This window comes from Ictidomys tridecemlineatus, chromosome 7, assembly GCF_052094955.1.
Source record: "Ictidomys tridecemlineatus isolate mIctTri1 chromosome 7, mIctTri1.hap1, whole genome shotgun sequence".
In the NCBI taxonomy this organism is placed as follows: Eukaryota; Metazoa; Chordata; class Mammalia; order Rodentia; family Sciuridae; genus Ictidomys; species Ictidomys tridecemlineatus.
In genome coordinates, this window is record NC_135483.1 from 170392735 (window position 1) to 170413617 (window position 20883).

The 20883-nt window shown below is 36.2% G+C and overlaps 1 protein-coding gene across 1 annotated transcript in view; it reads left to right on the forward strand.

The window, feature by feature from the left end:
* The window catches only part of Adam23 (ADAM metallopeptidase domain 23), a 168052-nt gene that overhangs the window by 87781 nt on the left and 59388 nt on the right, over positions 1-20883 (forward strand). The window contains 7 exon segments of the mRNA XM_013362781.4: positions 1174-1256; positions 2750-2813; positions 6916-6988; positions 7816-7889; positions 9511-9576; positions 17634-17705; positions 20061-20224. Of these exon segments, the coding sequence (XP_013218235.3) occupies positions 1174-1256; positions 2750-2813; positions 6916-6988; positions 7816-7889; positions 9511-9576; positions 17634-17705; positions 20061-20224 (596 nt within the window).

Here is a 20883-nt window from a genome sequence, read left to right on the forward strand (position 1 = left end):
TCAGAAATAAGAAGACTATATTCAAGGTCTATGAGATACGGAGAGAAAATAGTGTCCTATCTGGCATATTCTCTAACCGCCAAAACTGTGGATCTCCTGCGAGGGTTGAAAAAGAAATGTTTGTGCACACAAGTTTTCACTAAATTTATCTTCCATCATTGCTCTTCCAAGAAAGTACCAGAGGAAGTGAACCTCTCTATAGAGGGGAATGGGGGCCTCAGATGGGGAAGACATGAGTCTAGGACCCAATATAGAAGGAGGCAGGCAAAGGGTGATCTCAGTGCAGCACAGAGAACTCCTGAATGGCGGTTGTGCACAGGGCCTAAAAAGGTACAATGGAGACCAAAGCATGAGGCTGAAAAGAAACAAGGGGGGTGTCTCCAGGTGCAAAATGGATATGCTGTGTTACTTGATATGTTTGACCATATTGAGAGGAGTTTTAGAGTACTCTTAGATACGAGAGATGCATATATGGTAACTACGTGAAAAAATAAACAAGAAAATGAAGCAAAACTTTTAAAAAAACTTAAATGGAGGCAAGAAAGAAAATGTAATTATAGTATCACAGCTGTGAAAGATATTTGCAAAGTCATAATATAAACATTAAATTTGGATTTAACCAAAAACTGGTGATGTGTATTGGAATGCATTGAGGGTGAGAGGAGTTTTCATGATTCTGTATTAGGAAGATAATTCTAAAATGAAATAAATCATCAGGACATAGCCATATAAATATTCCATTAAAAATGCATTGGTAAACACAAGAAGAAACAACTTGAAGAGTTAAAAATGGTTGACTTGGAGGTTGGGGTAGTGGAGCAGGGGAGAAAGGAAACAGCTGTGTAGCATCTGGTAAGAATCTGCTCCTATAATACATGCTTAAGAAATGTAAATAAATTTTTTTTCACTTACATTGGTTTTATTCCCACTAGAGCCTTTACTCCTTCATTAAATTTAATGCACACATACTTTTATAGAAAAGTTTTAAAATTGTCTAGTCTCATTCATGACTCCACATAGGACCAGTTTCGAGGATTATTAATACATAGATTAATACATAGTGACCACACCTTCCCATCTTTGTTTTTGTTCGTCTGTTTTTGCTTTATAGAACCAACCAAAGAGTGATTCGCAGTGCATAAAATATGATCAGTCAAACCTTCTCTTTTGTAGGGTGGAGAACACTGTTACTACCATGGAAGCATCAGAGGTGTCAAAGACTCCAAGGTGGCTCTGTCAACATGCAATGGACTTCAGTATGTGGGGATCTCTTTGGACCCTCTTTCCCTCTAAGTTTGCTTTCATTGTTCACCCTTTCTATTTTTTTCCCCCCAGATATTTATTTCAGTGATCATCTGTGCCAGTTCCATGTTATGGACTGGATATGGAGTAGTTCACAGGGATACAGAGTTTTTCTCTCTTTAAAAAATAGGGTTTGCAGAAGATCCAGAGATTAAACAAATGATTGCACAGGATGATATTTAGTTACCATTTTGGTAGGTGCTGTGAAGGGGAAGGACAGGAGCACATTAGCTCTCTTTTTTTTTTTTTTCAGCTTCTGTTGCCATAACAAAAACCTCAAGATAACCAGTTTATAAAGAGAAAAGGTTCATTTTAGCTCAAAGTTTTGGAGTTTCAGTCTATGATTCATTAGCTCCATTGCTTTGTGCCTGTTTGGAGGTGATATCTCATGGTAGGAGCACGTGGAACCACAAAATTATTTATCACATGAACAGGAGGAAAACAAGAGAGTGAAAATGGTCCTGGGGTCCCACATGTTCTCAATGACCTACAGACCTTCCACGAGGTCACACCTCTTAAAGGTCGTACCCCTCCCAGTGGCACCATTCTAGGGATCAAGCCTTTGGCATACGGGCCTTTGGGGAATACTCAGGGTCCAAGTAGGAGGGATAAAGAGTGACTGAGCTCAGTTCAGGCAGGTTCCCTGAGGCATATTCCAGAGGATGCAGCAGCCGTTGGATCAAACCTATGTATGGCTAGGAGTTAGCCAGGCAAGGGTGGAACGATAAAGAGAGGCACTCGTGTCTTGAGTTAGAGGCAGGCTCTAAGAAACCATCTGTGAGCACTTTTGGACCCGAACACAGTAGCACCTCATGTGAACATCTAGTTCAGCCATGTGATGAAAAAGGCTTTTGACACGTTTTCTTTTTTCATACTTTATATTAAAAACCTCATGTCTGTCATAATTAAATATGATGTAAATGACACAATTGTACTGCTTGATGGAAATGTACTCACCATTTACAAGCATAAGTGTACGTCTGCTTTCCTCTTCAAAATCAGATGGTTCTGGATGATTCTTATATGAGGACCTGTCATTTCTCTTCTAGATGACACTGGATTTGCAAGCTAAGAAATTTGTACAAGTTGTACACGATTCTAAAATAACCTGAGATACTGCCACCACAGGAGTCATCCTAGATTAATGTTCTCATCTGCCCATTTGCTCTTAGAAACTAATTCTATCAAGAATATATATATATATATATATATTTGCTCTTGGTGGGCGTTTTTACACTTCTTGTAGCCTATGTGCTATCTAGCAGAGGGACACAGTGGGATTCTATACAGTCTCCACTTCCACCCATTTGCTGGATTTGGAACAGTTATAAAGGTGTCGGTTTAGATGCACTCTTTATTTTGAGGGCACCATTAGGAAGCTGACTTTTTATTTCTTGCCATTGCGGTATTTGCTCATTCTCTCCTTCGGTGGATTCTCTTGTTACAGTGGGATGTTTGAAGACAGTACCTTCGTGTACATGATAGAGCCGCTGGAGCTGACTCATGACGAGGTGAGCCTGACTGCCATGGGACATCAGTTTCCCTGTGGTGTTTCACTTTTTCAGCATCTTTGCCTTTGAGCAGTAAGAGAAAATGTAGATTGCAAAGTGTGCTTATCCATATTACCTTATTTCTAACTTAGAAGGGTCCTGTGAGTTTTGAAGCTTACATTGCATGTGCTGTGCCCACATACCAATAAGGGATAATCAGAGGCATGCAACTAGGGTTTTCTGTAGCTCAGGCCAGTTTCTTCTAGTCCACCGTGAGATCAGGAGTCGTTTTGTTTTGCAGTAGCCCTGCTCCTGCAAAACAAAATGGTATCCAACTTCCCTCTCACAGTCTCCTTTAGATAATTGTGGTTCTAACCATGTACTTAATTTCTGCTCCCTGAAAATGAGGGAATTTGATTATATGATACAAAATGTAAGTTTCAAGATAGGGAAGAAAATAATCTTTAGTCATGGGCACACCAGTGTGACCTAGATAAGAAATCACATAATCTTGGTCATGTGGTTCACTAATAGAATGTGACCAAACCTAAAAGACATCAAATCGTGTATGGAGGGTGTTACTACTTGCTGGGAACTATTTTAGGTGTTAGGGATACATTAGTGATAAAATAGACATAGAACCTCAGCCTAATGGAGCTTCTAGTCTACAGGGGCAGATGGGATGAACAGGTAATTACGTGTGGCATTTTAAATAATGATGCTTGCTAAGGAGAGAAAATGAAGCCAGGGAGAGAGGAGAGTTAAACATTATGTGCAGCGAGCAGGGAAGACCACATGGAGAAGGTGTTTTGAATAAAGACCTTAAGGAGATTAGAACATTCTAGGAGATGTGCAAATACAAAAGGCTGTGAAGCAGGAGTGAGCCTAATGTGTTCAGGGAGCTTTGGGGGACATGGTGAGGTTGGAGAGGACTGAATGGGGGAAGTGGCAGGAGGCCCTGAGAGGTAACAGTAGGGAAGTCAGATCAGTGAAGAGGACTAATAAAGGAAAAAAACAATATTTTGAGAATGACAGAGTCAGAATATTGCCGTCATTTGTTGGGGAGCAGAAAACATTTTTTTTTCTTAAAGTACACGGGAATATGGGATACCTTCCAAATCTGAGGCAGAAAAGTTACTAAATTGTAAATGGTTGCTTGTTTGAATAAACTTTTATCATTTTTTTAAAACCTAGTTACTTTCAAAGTTACCAGATAGTAAAGAAAACAGAACTTAGATTAAGATACTTAGGTTAAGTAAAGTGTTATTCCCCTGACTCCATTTATAGACAAATAGTCCATATGCAGCAAAATTTTTGGACTCATTCAGGAAAAATAAAATCACTTTGATTTTTGCTTTGATTAATGCCATCTTATCCTAAAAACAAAACCCCAAAGAACAAACAATCCAAAATAATAATTCTCTAAGCCTTAGAGTTTTAAAAATATGTAAATGAGATAATTTTACAATGCATCCCTAATAGGGTAATTTTGCAGATTCAGTGATTTAATAAATGTATGTTATGGTGCATGTTAAACTGCTGAAAAGGTTTGTGTGTATGTAAACTATGATTATCATAATGTTTAAAGAACTGCTTTCATGTTGTTAGGCCCATAATTATATAATACAGGAGGTGATTGTTACATGCTTATTATCTTCTCTTTTTGCCTGCCTTCCTACTGCCTGCCTTTTGTTCATGTAATGGTTTGTTCTCGTCCTCACCATGGGTAGAGGGAGAGGAACAGTGTTTGAAGCTTAAAAAATTGTGTTGCTGATCCAGTTGTGAATTTTATTACTCTAGATATCTTTTCACCTGTTATTAGAATCAAGTGTTTACTTGAATTTGGATTTCTTTTTTTTCCACATTTTTTTGTTTGTTCTTTTTAGATACACATGGCAGTGGAGTATATTTTAACCTATTATATATACATGGAGTATAACTTCCCATTTTTGTGGTTGTATTGGTGTGGAGTTACACCGGTCATATATTCATATGTGAACATGGGAAAGTTATGTCCGATTCATTCTACTATCCTTCCTATTCCTATTCTCACTCCCTTCCCTTCATTCCCCTCTGTCTAATCCAATGAACTTCTGTTCTTTCTGCCCACCTGCCCTTATTGTGTGTTAGCATCCAATTATCAGAGAGAACATTCAGCCTTTGGTTTTTTGGGGATTGGTTTATTTCACTTAGCATGATAGTCTCCACTTCCACCCATTTGCTGGCAAATGCTATAATTTTGTTCTTCTTTATGGCTGAGTAATATTGAATTTGGATTTCTTTTCTTTTTTGGGGGGGGTACTTGGGATTGAACTCAGAGGGACTTGACCACTGAGCTACATCTCATCCCTATTTTGTATTTTATTTAGAGTCAGGGTCTCACTGAGTTGCTTAGTGCCTGCCTGTTGCTGAGGCTAGCTTTGAACTTGCCATCCTCCTGACTCAGCCTGCCAAGCCACTGGATTACAGGCATGTGCCACCACACCCAGTGAATTTGGATTTCTTTATGTCCATATTATTTTTATTAATTTTACTATGCTTTGTAATAAGTGATACAGAAAGAATATTTCCATTGGAAATTCATTTTCTATCACAAGGAAAGTATAATCAGTAAAATTCTTCATTATTTTCTTTTATGTAATCTGTGAAGAAGGCTCTCCTTTATAAATATTTTTCTGATTATTAAATTAATATAGGAAATTTGGAAAAGCAAAGGAAATACTTAATTAAATAGTATCTATCCATCCTCAAAGATAACTTACCTTTATTTTTCTGCATAGATTTGTCCTATTTTTCAATGATATATTTCCAAACTTTTAAAAATAAATTGATTGGATAATGGTGATGATGATGATGATTGTTGCTGTTGCCCTTTCTGGGACCCAACCCAGGGCCTCACCCTCTGCCACTGAGCTACATTCCCAGCCTTTGGATCATTATTTTATAATATAATTTAACTCAAAGTATCTCTGAGTCTCAATATCTTTACTTGTTAAATAAGGATAAAATATATACTATGTGTTCTTGTTAGGAATAAATTAGGTAATATGTACTTAAATATTGCCTGGCACCTACTATCGTCTCAGTAATGAAAGCTGTGTTAGTCAGCTTTTTGTCACTGGGACCAAAATACCCAACAAGAACAGCTTAGGGAGGGAAAATGTATTTTGGCTTATGGTTCTAGAGGTTTAGTCTATGGTTGGCCAACTCTATGACTCTGATGAGATTGAACATCATGGCGGAAGGGAGCAATAAAAGAGCTCAATTCATGGCAGCCAAAAAGCAGAGGGATGGGGAAGGGCCACAGGGAAGCTGACCTCTTCTAGGGCATGGCCCCATTCACCTACCTCCTCTAGACACACCCTACAGGCCTACAGTTACCACCCACTCCATGCCAGCTAGGATGGACCCATTAGGTGGCAGCACTCCTAATCCAGTTATTTCACCTCCAGACATTCCTGCAATTAATGCACAAGCTTTTGGGGGACACTGCATATCCAAGCCATAACAAATGCTAATAGTAATGGTAATAGTAATGTAATAGTAATGGTAATATCATTCATAAAAGTGTAATTTATTAGGCCAAACGACATGAGTATTTTCAAGGTTTCTGATAGACATTGTTAAATTTTCTCTGAAACTATGATACCAATTTCCTTCCACAAACAATGTGTAAAGAATGTTTTTTCCTTGCAACACTAATTAACTATGGATATGACGATTTTTAAATCTTTACTAACTTGATGGTAAAAATTGGCATATCATTCATTTTAAATTTAGGTTTTAAAAGAATATTAAAATACTTAACATTCAGCATTTTCATATGTTTATTGACCCTTTGCGTTTATTTCTTGAGAATTTCCTACTCATAGCTTTGAAGAAGGTAAGGCTTAAAAAATAGCTAATAAAGCTCTGCTTTTATCTAAACAGGGGTATTGGAAGATGCTTTATTTTATTTAAAATTACCATTTCAATGAGACATATACTTTTCATTTTTGATAGCTTAAAGTTTGACATACGTGTTTCTGTTTCAGGAAGGACATCAGAGAAAGTTCTCACACCATTCCATAATAACTTGTTCACATCTCGCTTTTTTTATTGCCTACCATTGTTTTCATTTCAGAAAAGCACAGGTCGGCCACATATCATCCAGAAAACCTTGGCGGGACAATATTCCAAGCAAATGAAGAATCTCAGTAAGTTTTAATTAAAATAGCCATTCTAGTTTATGTGGTTGGAGCTGTGACTTGGTGGAACTCTGCAGTCACGCAGGCCAGACACGCAGGCCAGACACGCAGGCCAGACACGCAGGCCAGACACGCAGGCTTGCTGGAAAGTGGAATTACTCTGAGTTCTAGGGGTGAGACTGTGGAAGGCAGTGGAGTGAAACGAGAGTCATTTTGATGGAAAAACTGAAATATAAACCCCTGGGGTAAAACTGCACTGGGAACCAGAGAATGTGATCGAACTGAGAAAAGAGATTCACACCAAGACCCATCCTTAAATTTTCCTAATGTGTATCTCTTTGTCCAACTCTTATCACCTCCCTCTTAGGCTCTGCTTCTGAGGCATCGTGAGCATGCTCATCTTGGCAGAGGCTGCTTTTGAATTTGTGGGGTTACGTGATGCTATTCCTGTGTATTAGTGTCAGAAGTCTTTAATAATTTATGCAAAAGCTTATGTCATACATTATGTTTAATTCTAAAATGAATGAAGCATAGTAAAATTCTCTCAGATGTTCAGATATCATCATGTGGTTGTAGGCCAAATATATATTTCTAGTGAATCTTGAACACCCTGTTTTTCATGATGTTTGGAAAAAAACACATGTTTGAACTCTTTTTTTGGCCATGAGGGTGTGAAATGTATAATGAACAGTGTTCTCTTTTTCTTCTTAGTTTATCCCATTTTTTTTGTGTGTGTGTGTGATGACTTATCAAGCTGCTCTTCCTTCACATATTTTGAAAACATCCACTGGAATGCAGCCAAGCATAATTTTGGTGTTCATTTTTCTCTTACACAGGTACAGAAAGCAACGACCAGTGGCCCCTTCTGTCTGAATTACAGTGGCTGAAAAGGAGGAAGAGAGCCATGAATGTGAGTGTGACTTTGAGCCACTCGTGGGGCTGTCTACCTTAGGTTGTGCGCCTGTCCTGTGCAGTAGCTGTGTCCCTAGAACAGTTTTGATTTGGGAAATTTTCTCTTCAAAGCAAAACACGAAGAAGAAAAGCCCATGACTTAAGCCTTATCAGCACATTGCTTTTAATATATCCCTCCCTGTTAGTGATTCAAACTGATTTGTGTCCTATGAACCCCCCGATGTTATATAAATGTATTGGTTTTCCTCTATTTCAAAGTATCTTCTAAGGAAAATCATAGTATTTTTGTTGTTGTTGTTGAAGGTACAGGAGGATTTCTTGCAGGTTGGGCTGGAGGTGATATGGCTTATATAGCATCACATAAAACATTTTTGTCAACAAAAATGCAGAAAGAGTTAGGTTTTGAAACATTGTCTAATTATGTTTATATGTATTTCTACGAATTAAGAACTTAGTTATACCAAACTTTGAAGCTGGATGTGTTTTTTCAGAAAAGAATGGAATGAATCTATTTGAACACTAGTGATAAGACAGTTACTAAATAATTACATGATGAACAACTATTGTATACCTCACACATATTGATAAATATAGAGGGGTTTTGTATCTGAAATTATGTTCCTCGTCTTTTTCATAATAGCTTAGAAAGCCATAATGACGGGGACTGTTTAGTAATTACATGGTGGGTGCCATGTAACCGAGAATTAATTCCACAGCTTATAGATTGCATGGTAATTTACTAGATAACTTAATGGGTAATTATAGTGAAAATTGCACATTTTAGATAACGTTTTCCTGAATGAAAATTTTTTTGTGAAAAAATTAGACCACCAGCCCTCAAAAACTTAGTTCAAGGTTAAAGCCTTTCTTTTATGAACCTGTGTTGGTATTATGGTGATTATATATACACACTTTTTATTCTTAGAAATTTCTTTGTAGTTACTCTCGAAGAGGCTGTTGGCAGTAGCATTTTATATAGGCTTTGCTTTCCCTATGGTCTACCACTTAATTGATCAATGACTGTGTATGAAAAATAAATAAGTCTAAATGAGGGCTTACTCTTAAAAGATTTTCTGGCAATAATTAAAATTTAGAAGAATTTAGAATACAATGATTTTCAATGTTTGTTCCTTCCAGAAGTTGTGCATTCAGAACTGGTACATTATTATTAGAATTGCACTCCAGAGAAGCTAATGTTTCTGTTTATCTAAATAGATACTGTTTCAGATGTTCTGGGAGGTAATTATAATTTGTTATCCATATGAAATGAATTTTAAGTAGATTCTCTTTGACACTTTAAGTAGATTGAATATTTTTGATTACATTTTAATGCCAAAGAAATTGATAATTTACTAATTTTGATATAATTGTGCTATACATTATTGTATGGAATAATTTTGTATTTAAAGCCATCTAAAACTAAAATGGGCTCATGATAAGGAGAGACAGTGAAATATGGTTCCTTTCTGAATACTGGAGTGTTTAACAATTTTATAGTCACCTATAAAAATTTTTTTCCTTGACCAATTTCCAGATTTCTGATAGAGTTCTCTACAACTGAGCATTAGAGAAATTTTGTGTCAATCACTATTCTTATCAAATATTTTTATTTTTAACAGCCCTCTCGTGGTGTATTTGAAGAAATGAAATATTTGGAGCTTATGATAGTTAATGATCACAAAACGGTAAGAATACAGAATCATCAAGTTTTATACCCAATAGCTTACTTGAGACTGAGAACATTGTTAAGTATTAAAACCAAGATATTTAGACATTTTACTTTTTTGGAGCATTAAAAGACTTGATTTCTTGGTATTTGGAGACACTGACTGGGTTTTATAGAATTTTCACAACTCTAAACTTTTCCTCTATTTAATAGTGATTATAATGGATAGATTTAGCTATTTGACATCTTTCACTTGACTTTATTAAAAAGTCTCCTTCTTGCTGGGCGTGGTGGTGCAAACCTATAATCCCAGTGGCTAGGGAGGCTGAGGCAGGAGGATGGTGAGTTCAAAGCCAGCCTCAGTAAAAGCAAGGAACTAAGCAACTCAGTGAGACTCTGTCTCTAAATAAAATACAAAATAGGGCTGGAGATGTGGCTCAGTGGTTGAATGCTCCTGAGTTCAATCTCTGGTACCAAAAAAAAAAAAAAAAAAGTCTCATTTCCTACTTCATCTATGCCTTTGAACACTGCTTTCTATTCTATTTCTTGCCTTTGTTCTGCTAATGTGTTTTTTTTAGTTTATTATTTGTGAATAAATGTAATAAAAAGCAAGTGTAATAGAGGTCTATCTAAAGAGACTATCTGAACCAATGAATTATTTCACTGAACAATGGAAAGCTGAATAATCTCTGTTGTTGGCTCTGTGGAAGTACAGTATCTTTGGATGTGTCATTTCAGTAACACTTAAAGGAAATATGAGAAACAACCATCACTCTCCATTTACCTCTCTTCAAATTGAAGTCAAAACTCTTAACTGTACTCTACCTAACCATTTCCTTGATAAAATGCCTGGGTGGAAGACCCTCTAGGGTGCTATGTCCAGTACTAGTGGTATGTGATAAACTGTAACACCCAGTTGTCGGGCAAAAAGCACTGATTTAGATTACATTGGCTGATCTCCATAATGTAAATAAATAGTCAGACTTTGGTTGATTTCAGGCTACCAAGGTGAGACCATTAATTGAAGGGAGCTGGGAGAGGTTGGGTCCAGGTGGCTCTTGTGTGTTGCTGGGCGCTGGCGTCAGCACTACTCCACACTCCCCTAACTGTTTAGGCCACTGTTATTTCTGTCATCGTTACGTAATTTAATTCTAAAAACTGCATATGTTAAGAGTACTTGTTTTTATGAAAATGAAGTTGCCTTTATGGAAAGACTTTATAAAGATGAGAATCTTTTTAAAAATGTTTGAAAGTCAGATATGGGTAAAAACCTTGTAAAAGGTAGGAACAGAAATTCAGATTGCTTTGCACATATCTTTAAGTCTTTATTTTACTCTAACTAAAACCAGTGTTAGATTGGTAGATTAGATGATAATGTTGTTTCTCGCTAAAGTGACAACTTGAAGTTCCAGTTAGTAGACCCTACTTGAGAACTTCTTAAAGCTTGTATTTTTAAAAAATGACTTATATTTAAACTTTTGGGTCTCCTATTTAATGGATGTTTAAATTAATTATCAAATAACAATTCAGTTGTATTGAATATGAAGTTTTCCATAGAATTTCTCTTAGTTTTGTATGTGGATTTATTTTCTATGCCAGTAGGCTTTAAATACATTGCTTGAGATATGACAGTTAAGAAGCAGAATTTGGGCCTGGGATTGTGGCTCAGTGGTAGAGCACTTGCCTAGCATGCATGAGGAACTGGGTTCAATTCTTAGCACCACATACAAATAAATAAAATAAAGGTCCATCAACAACTTAAAAAAATTAAAAAAAAAAAAGAGAATCAGAATTTATCAGACTTACATACAATTCCCTGGTGAGAAGGAAAACCAGATATGTAGGCAGTGATTTCAGGTAATAGAGACTAAAATATGAGCTTCTGTAGGACCTTAACAAGGTAATCTTCTCATCTGATTATTTTTATTGATTGGAATATTGAGATTTTTTTCCCAGCAACTTCTCAAATCTGAGCACTGTGTCATGTTTTTTGAACTTATGGCTTTAGAAGCCTACGCTTGCCAGCCACAGTAGTGCATGCCTATAATTTTAGTGACTCTGGAGACTGAGGCAGGAGAATCAAAAGTTCAAGGCCAGCCTCAGTAATTTAGTGAGAGCCTAAACTACCATTTACTAAACAGCAAGAACCTGTGTCAAAATAAAAAATAAAAGGGTAGCTGGGGATGTAGCTCAATCTTCTGCTACCTTCCACCTGCCAACAAAAAGCCTAAGTTTTCCCTAAAGCTCCATTATGCAAATACTTTTAAAGCAGTGTATATAATAATTAAAATGTATGTAATTCCTTTTATTATACAAAGTACATTCCTAAATAATCAATAATCTATGTAATCAGTTCTCAAACCTTGACTTGCAATTCCAAATCTCTTCTTCTACCATACTATGTAAAAAAGTACATAGAGTAGCTTCTGTCAATCAGAGAGTAGCTTTCAGTAACTCTACAACATAGAAAACTTAAAAAAAAATTTAGATATTGTATATATTAAATTTATTCATTTAGTTTTTGAGGTGCTGGGAATTGATCCCTGAACCTAGTGCATGCCCTCAGTTGCACTACACCACTGAGCTATGCCCCTAGCTGCCCTGAATTTATTTTTTTCATCTTTTAAAATGTTGAACATTTGTATACTCTTATCTTTTTATTTATATTTTTTTAGTTGGACCCAATACCTTTATTTTATTTGTTTATATGTGATGCTGAAGAGAGAACCTAGTGCTTTGCACATGCTAGGCGAGCACTCTACCACTGAATCACAACCCCAGCCCCTATATAATCTTATCTTTATCTTACATGTAATGAAATAGCACTCTTCTTAAAATGTTGCTTTATACATAGGAAACTTCTGTAGAGTATATTGTATATTCTGTGATAAAGTTACCTTTTATGGCTATCACTTTTTTTGTTCAAAATTCAAATTTTTACCAATAAATATTGGTAATTCATCTTATTTTAATTATTATTAAAAGGGTAAAAGCTGAAAATTGAATATTTTCATGAATATTTTCTAAAAATATTTTCTTAGTTGTAAATGGACACAATACCTTTGTTATAGTTACTTTTATGTGGCGCTGAAGATCGAACCCAGGGACTTACACATGCTAGGCGAGCACTCTGCCACTGAGCCACAACCCTAGCCTCTGTTTATCTGTTTTTAAAACTAGAAATAAAGAACTGTAATGTGAACTGATATATAGAAGAAATACATGTTAATTTTTTTTTCAAAGCTTCTGGTTTGGGGTGGAAATAATGCCTGAGGTAGAAAGAAATTACTTAAGATGTTTTCTATTCTTTAAAGAAATAGAAAAAATATTCTTCTAGAATAACAAAACTAAATATTATTCTTTTTCTTCAAGAACATTACATTCTACTGTAATTCTACGTTTGATAGTCCCAAATGAGTGTGTCATTTTATAAAAATATTTTTCTTTTTAGAAAAAGATCCTTTTTTGAGGTGAAAATAGTTTTTAAATATGATTGCCACAAAGAGGTAGTAAATTAAAAAACATGGATTGGAGTACTTAAATTCCCATGTTGAAAGTGAAATTGAAGCAGAATATCTGTTCCATCTATTTTTTAATGTCTAGAGATTTGCCATTGGGATTTAGAATAATCATCCCACGGAAAACACTCATCTTTCAATGTTTACTGTGTGAGGCAGCAGTTACCTGATAACTCTTACCTTAGGGTTGAAAATAAGTTCGAATTTAAATTTTTTTCAAAAGGCAAATCTCTTAAGGTTTCATTTGTTCAGGAAGTAAAAGCAAATTTACCAGTTTAAATGTAAATTGTTTTCAGTGATCTGAAAACGTGAAGGTACATTTTATCATAATAGGAGACTGAACATTTTTCTTTATTTGCGAAATTAGTTCTCATTCATGCAGGAAATAGAAACATTTTGCCTATATTTGCATTCAAGCTTACCTCTAATTCACAGTAACCTAATATTGACTGCCTGAAAAATGTACATATCTTATTTGGAGCAGGCATCACACTATCAGAGGCTTTCAATTAGAAAGAAAAATCCATCAATTTCGTAGAAAGCATCTTAGTACCTGGATGGCGGAACCTAATTTGTGCCAATTACAGCTTTGATAAGAGTCTATAAACATCTCTTTGAACCACTTAAACTAAAACTAAATATTACAAACCCTATCCTAAGAGAAAATTGGTTGAGTTACTTTAAAGTGCATGAAAATCAAGTGTTTTGCTTCCATTTTTTTTTTTTTTTTGCTATATTCTTAAGTGGGAGCCAATAAGTGCAAATGGGTGATGATAATTCAAATATTTTTTAATGTATACCTCATTTAGTTTTCCCTACTTTAAAAGCACCATAATTTACATGCACCTAAAAATTACAAATTCTCATCAGTAATTATGATTTGTTGGGAATATATATGAACTATTTAAAAATAATTGTTAACTGAACAAGTTTATCTCCTGTCTTAACCTGGAGTAGGCTTTGAATTTCAACCATGTGGTCTTAGATGAGTTATTTGGGGATAATAAAATTACTTTCATAGAGTTTTTTTAAAATTTATTTAAAATTTTTTTTTTTAGTTGTAGTTGGACACAATACCTTTATTTATTTATTTATTTATATGTGGTACTGAGGATCGAACCCAGGGCCTCGCACGTGCTAGGCGAGTGTTCTACCACTGAGCCACAACTTCAGCCCCCTTTTGTAGAGTTTTGAGGAGCAAATAATGGTTGTAGGAGAAACTCTTATCATAGTTCCTAATCAATTCTAGGTGCTCAATTAAGTAGTGCTTCGGGTTAATAAATCTAGTGGTCACTGTTCTATCTTTATTTTACTCCCTCAGCAACATTAGACAAAATTGCTCTCTTTTATTGAAACATTTTCTTCCTCTCTTGTCGTCTATGACATGACAGCTCTTCTACCTCAGTGGCCATTTCTTTTAAATCTGACTCCTAGAATCATGGGAGTGCCCCAAGGCTAGGTTCAGAGCTCCCATTCCCTACTTCCAGAGTGATAACTTCTAGCCTCAAGGCTTTAAATAGTATCATGACTTTAAATTCTTAACTCTCTATGTTTCTAGCCTTCTGAATTCCATGCTCCTGCATCCAACTGCCTGCTTGACATTTGTACTTCAATATTGAGTAGGCATCGCCCATCTAACACCTCTCAACCAGAACCTGAAGGGTTTATATGTGTCCACTGCAAATTCCAGTGTCAAAAACTTAATCCCAATATTCACGCGTCAGTGGTATTTGGAGGTAGGGCCTTTGGGAAGCAGTTAGTGGCTAAGTGAAGTCATGAGGGCTGCCCCCTCCCCCAATGGCATTAGTGGCTTCCTAAGATGGGGTAAAGGGACAGGAGCTGGTGTGCTTACTCTCTCACCATGTGGTGTCCTCTGTCGTTATGATGTAGCAACAAGGCCCTCACCAGATGACGGACAGGTGCAGGAACCACGTGCTCAGGAAGTCTTTCTTCTCTCTACATCAACTCAGGCATTTAGTCGGACCACAGAACAAAGACTAGTTTCCTAATCCTAAACTTCTCTTTCCTACTTTCATTGTCTAAAAAAAAACCCCAAAAAACAAACAAACAAAAAAAAACCTTTTAAATTAGTTCTTCTTAGTTATGCATGACAATAGAATTCATTTTGATAAAATTATATAGGTAATGTCTTATTCTAATTAGGAACCCCTTCTTGTGGGTGGGGACACAGTGGTGGGATTCACCTAGGTGTTTGCTATCACAGTTTCCCATCTATTCAGGTTCACAGCCTGTGCCACCTTTTCTTCCTGTCCTGACTCACCTTCTACATCCTTTGGACCTGCAGGTCTTGGCATTTCTACCTTCATAATGCTTCTCAAGGTCATCTACTTCTCTCTGCTGCTGTCTGCTTTCATTACTTTTTATATGGACGATTGCAGGTGAAAAGGGGACCATTTCTCCAAAGCTCCGTCTGCTTCCATTCTTGATCTTCTCTAATTCACTCATCACACAGCAGGTTGAGTGATCTTTCTCAAAATAAAACTAGAAACTTGAAAAATTACAAATAAGAAATAAATGGAAAAAACATGGTGTTTGATAGATTTTAAAAAGACCTTATTGGGACTGGAGTTGTGGCTCAGCTGTAGAGAGCTCACCTAGCACATGCAAGGCCCTGGGTTCGATCCTCAGCACTACATAAAAATAAATAAATTATATATATATATATATATATACACACACACACACACACACACACACACACATACCCACACACCTTAGTAGTGTTTTAAACTTGCAAGTCATGTTTTCTATGACCATTATGCTATGAAAAAGATATCTCTAAAATGGATACATTTACATATTCAGAGCAAGATAAAATTCTTTTTAACAGGTATGTAACACCACTGCTTTAAAATAGGTGTCACCTAATATTTTTCTGTTCTTTACATGACATATGCTATTTAGCCTCAAGATTTTTTGAAGTCTGCAATTCATTAGCTTTTAGTAACTTCACATTGTGTGTAATCATCACTCTGTGTAGTTCTAACACATTTTCATCATCTCAAAGGAACTTTGAGAGACTTTTCCTTTTACTCTTAAAAGGTATTTTTTGAAAAATTTCAGTTTGTAGAATCTGCTAGGCAACTTAAAATGGCAAGCTATTTATAAAAATTTCTTTATAAAATTTGAAGTTTAAATCTGCTAAGATGTTTGAAAAATTTTAGATGAATGTGATATTTTATTACCCACTTATGTGCATACATAGAAACTTATTTTTAAAAGAATGCAATGAGACAATTTGGGCCCAATTGTGATCCACAGTGGTAGTAATAACATGAACAATAGTAGCAATATTATACCGGTAGTTATGAATTAATTAACGCTACCTATAGCAATATATGAATCAACTTATTACACATTTATCATGCAGCCTCTGTGTTCCCAGTGTTCTAAAAATAGGCATCAGATTTAATTTTAAAACACTTAGCCATACCTTTTTATGGTTGTTATTGTTTCAAAACCATAGTCACAGGAGTTGAAAGAGAAAGAAATCAAGGGGGTCTGGCAAATCTGTAGGGTAAAGGAGAAAAAAGAATATCATGATTTCCCAATGTGAAAATATTTTAAATCTTTATGAAAGACACATTATTTTCATCATTATAATTGAAGGCAGGTTTAAAAGACTTGTGGTACAAATCTGAATTGGAGTTTTTAAGTATATGTGCAACATATGTATATATGTTAAAAAAATATGTATTAAATATATGTATCCCCCCACCCCCCACAAAATTATAAGTTATGATGGCCTCATGGACCAGTAGAGGGCATGGTTTTCCCAAGGCAGACCTCAGCTTTCCAGTGTCCTCTTAATGACCTGTTCAGCAAAGTGCACTACTCCTGGCTAAAAGCATAGCCCTCCTGATGTTGTTGTAGAATGATTCTATTAATTTGCTTTTCTTTATTTACTTTGATAATCGTAAACGGCCATCAGTGCACTTTACTTTTATGTCTCCTCTTGTGTGACTGCAAGCTCTCAGAGGTGAAGGTTTCCTTTGGAGGTAACATTTCCTGTAGGGATCCTGCTTTCCATGTCATGGGCACTGTCTGAGGTGCTGCATGAGGAATTTTCTTGATTCATGTGTGGCCTTGAGTGTTAGGTGAGGGAAATGACCAATGAAGACTAAATATTTTGGTCTATGCCCTTTATAAACTGTGAAATGTCATTTCAATGAAAACAAAGGGTTGAATTGGTAGACATTAAGACAGTTAAAAATCTACTCTCAGGGATAAAGCTTCTCACACCTTTTCATCACCTAGAATAGCCTGGTGGGTGTTTTAGAGTTTTATTGCCTAACACACACACACACACACACACACACACACACACACACAGAGAGAGAGAGAGAGAGAGAGAGAGAGAGAGAGAGAGAGAGAGAGAGAGCCACCGTATTCAACATGGCACAAACCAAATTTTGTATTTTTGATCCTCATTTTTACTATTGTTAAGACATTTCTGCTTTTATGGAATTTTGAAATCTATCATCAAATTATAATTTGGCAGTGACTGATTTGGTCATCTTCTTCCCCCCCCCCCCAGTATAAGAAGCATCGTTCTTCTCATGCACATACCAACAACTTTGCAAAATCTGTGGTCAACCTTGTGGATTCTGTAAGTACTCAGTTTTCTTAAACCTATTTTAATGGAGATGGCACAGTTTATATCTCTATCTCTGTTTTCTGACTTGTTTTCTTAGCTATTTCCTGGGCAAAAGTAAAAATGCAATCATTAAGTTTGTCTGCTGAGAAATTTTAGGGTAGTCTGCTTCAGAAGCAGTAGTGTTTTCAGAGTTTCAGGGAGTTACTGAGTATTCTCAGAATTCCAAAGCTGCACTAGCATTGCTTCCTTTAAACCTCTATTTACTTATTTTTATTCATTATTATTCAAATTGTGTGTATTTATGGTGCAGTGTTATAATATGCTACATGTTTACAATGTGCAATGGTCAAATCAGGGTAGTTAGCATTTCTATCTCCTTAAACATGTAACTTTTTTTTCTTTAGCATGTAATAAATGTACAGTCTTGCTTCTAAGCAATATCTAAACCTTAGTATCACCAGAGTCTATAAGGGACAAAAAACAATGGATAAAATTAGCTACCCTAAGGAGTAAAAATTATACTGACAAGTAGAACTTTGTTAATAATAGGTGGAGCTTTTCTAGAATATGTGGCGTTAGAAAAGAAGAACTAATAGATTGAGGCAGAGTGTGTTTGGAAAATATAGATAATAGAAAAAGAATTTTAAAGGGAACAAATTTATTACCTTAGTATTCTCATTAGTGAAATGTTTCAGACTTTATTTCTAGATGACAGAATTAGGTGCAAGCCTCAAATAAAACTAATTTGAAAATATATATATATATATATATATATATATATATATATATATATGTATATTTTTTCCTTGAAAGGCTTCTAATTCTTTAAATCCTTACTATTGATATGTTCCCCTCCCTACCTGCCCCATTTTATGTTACAAAGAATGATTGTTAAGATTTTCTTCCTTTTTCTGCTTTGGGTAGGAACTCTGTAGAGCTGGATATTAAGCATTCTGTTCCAATGAATAATTCAATTTGACTAGCATACATTAAATACAGCATGCTACTTTCTATATTGTAATGCAAAATGCTATTTTGTTCAGCTAAATGCATTTTTATCTGATATTTATTGTATGTTCCTTCTTAATAGTGAAAAAAATCTTTTATAACTTGCTGAGCATCTAAGTGATATTTATTGACTCTAAGGAGCTGCCTTCTTTTCTGCCTTTTAAACAAACTAAGAACCTCTAGCCATATGAATTCTCATAACATACATTATGCATACCTAGCTTATGTTATGTGCCTGGTGGCCACTGAGGAAATGAATAATATGAATGGATGTGCATAGAATGTATAATATAAAGTTAAGCTTGAACCTCTGAGAGCCAGTGTACACCTGGTCGATTAATTTTAATTTCAGGTCTTGTCAATCTTCTTAGAGGAAAGTTGTTAAGTGAAAATGAAAAAGAGAATCATAAACACATCATTTTCCCTGAAAAAGCTGTTTACTTGGTAGCACGTCTTTGTTAGTCATCTCAGCATGACTGAACAGAGTCACATCTTGCAAAGTGTCATTGCCATATAAGGTTCTGGAGCTGATCACTAATTTTTAAAAGACATTACGCTTAACTCAGTTTTGTGTAGAGTCGTGATAGCTTCAATTTGACAATGGCATCATGATGGTCCCCTTCAGTGTGTTCACAGATCACCCGTTGTTTTCTTAATTCGTTGGCAAATAAGACAAAATGGAAGCACTCACTGAAGTTGCTTAATTGTGTGAGTTATTCCGTTTGGGGGCCAAATGTAGAGAAACAGAGGAGAAGGGTGACAGTGTAAATATTGGGAGTGATCCTCCCTGTGGCAAGGATGAGGTGGCTGATATAAATCTGATCTTTTCCTCTTCTGATCTCAGCTCTGTGATTGCTTCCCTGTATTATTTTACTTTTCATATAACATGGCTCCAAGAACAAGCCAGCCACTGTTTGTTGGCGTGTTCCAATCCTGCAGGAGTAACTGGTTATATTACACTTAGAGTCACTCCGTCACACTCAGCCTGTTGCCTCCTACGAGGTTTGAAAGGAGATTTTTATGAACCCTGTTCTCAATTTATGTCCTGACTTTAGAATCTTGACATCCCTACACCTGACTCTCTATACCCTCGTGAAATGTGAGGCCACCAAATGTACAGATCGGGTGGAAATAACCTTATATGAGATAAGGTGATGTGGGACTGACTTATATAGTTATTCTTTCTTTCCTTTTGCTCTTGGGAAAGAGAAAGGAAAAGCAGTTTCTCTGTGATGAGCTAATTCTGACCCCGTGTTCTCTCACCTCCCCCTTCCTGTCCTTCCGCTGACTCTGACTCACTGATCGTGCATGTTTGACCCAGTGTTTTCCTCCTGCACCTGTCCTGTTGTCTACCCTTAGATTTACAAGGAGCAGCTCAATACCAGGGTTGTCCTGGTGGCCGTAGAGACCTGGACTGAGAAGGATCATATTGACATCACCACCAATCCTGTGCAGATGCTCCATGAATTCTCCAAATACCGGCAGCGTATCAAGCAGCATGCTGACGCTGTGCACCTCATCTCGTATGTACCTGTTTAGGCTTCTGTTATAGTCTTTATTCCTTTGTGGTGTCAGTTAAATTATGTATCAGAAAATAGTGACTTGAACAGGACTGCTGTTGGTGCCTCTCTCCATTATCTAGGAAGCATAGAGGTAGGATCCCAGTACTGGGATCCCAGTGCTGGTTCCATGGCCATAAGCTCTACCTTCAGAGCATATAACTTCCATCCTCAAGGTCAAGTCGCAACCCAAGATGGCTGCTGGTGCTCCAGCCTTCCTTACGGGCAGTTGAGTCAACTTTTGTAAAGGACATTTCCTGAAAGTTTGCATGCATCAATTTCACCAGCAAATCTTTTGCTAGATCTTAGTCACATGGCCAAAGAAGGCTAGGAAAAATGGTCTTTGATGAACCACCAAATAATATAATTGAGTTTCCTCACCAAGGAGGAGGAGTACTATGCTTTCTTCCTTCCTGTAACAAGCTGTTACCTTCCCTGCTTATAGTGAAGACAGTCTTCTAACATTCTTCCTAGAATCACACCAACCAGTGTACTCCTCATTCCCCCCATCTTCACCCTTTACTTTCTTTTCTTTCAGTCTTTAATTATCAATTTATAATGATCAGTAATATTCTGTAGAACTACTAGATACTCTCTTCTAGAAAAGGATCCAGAGCTGTGGT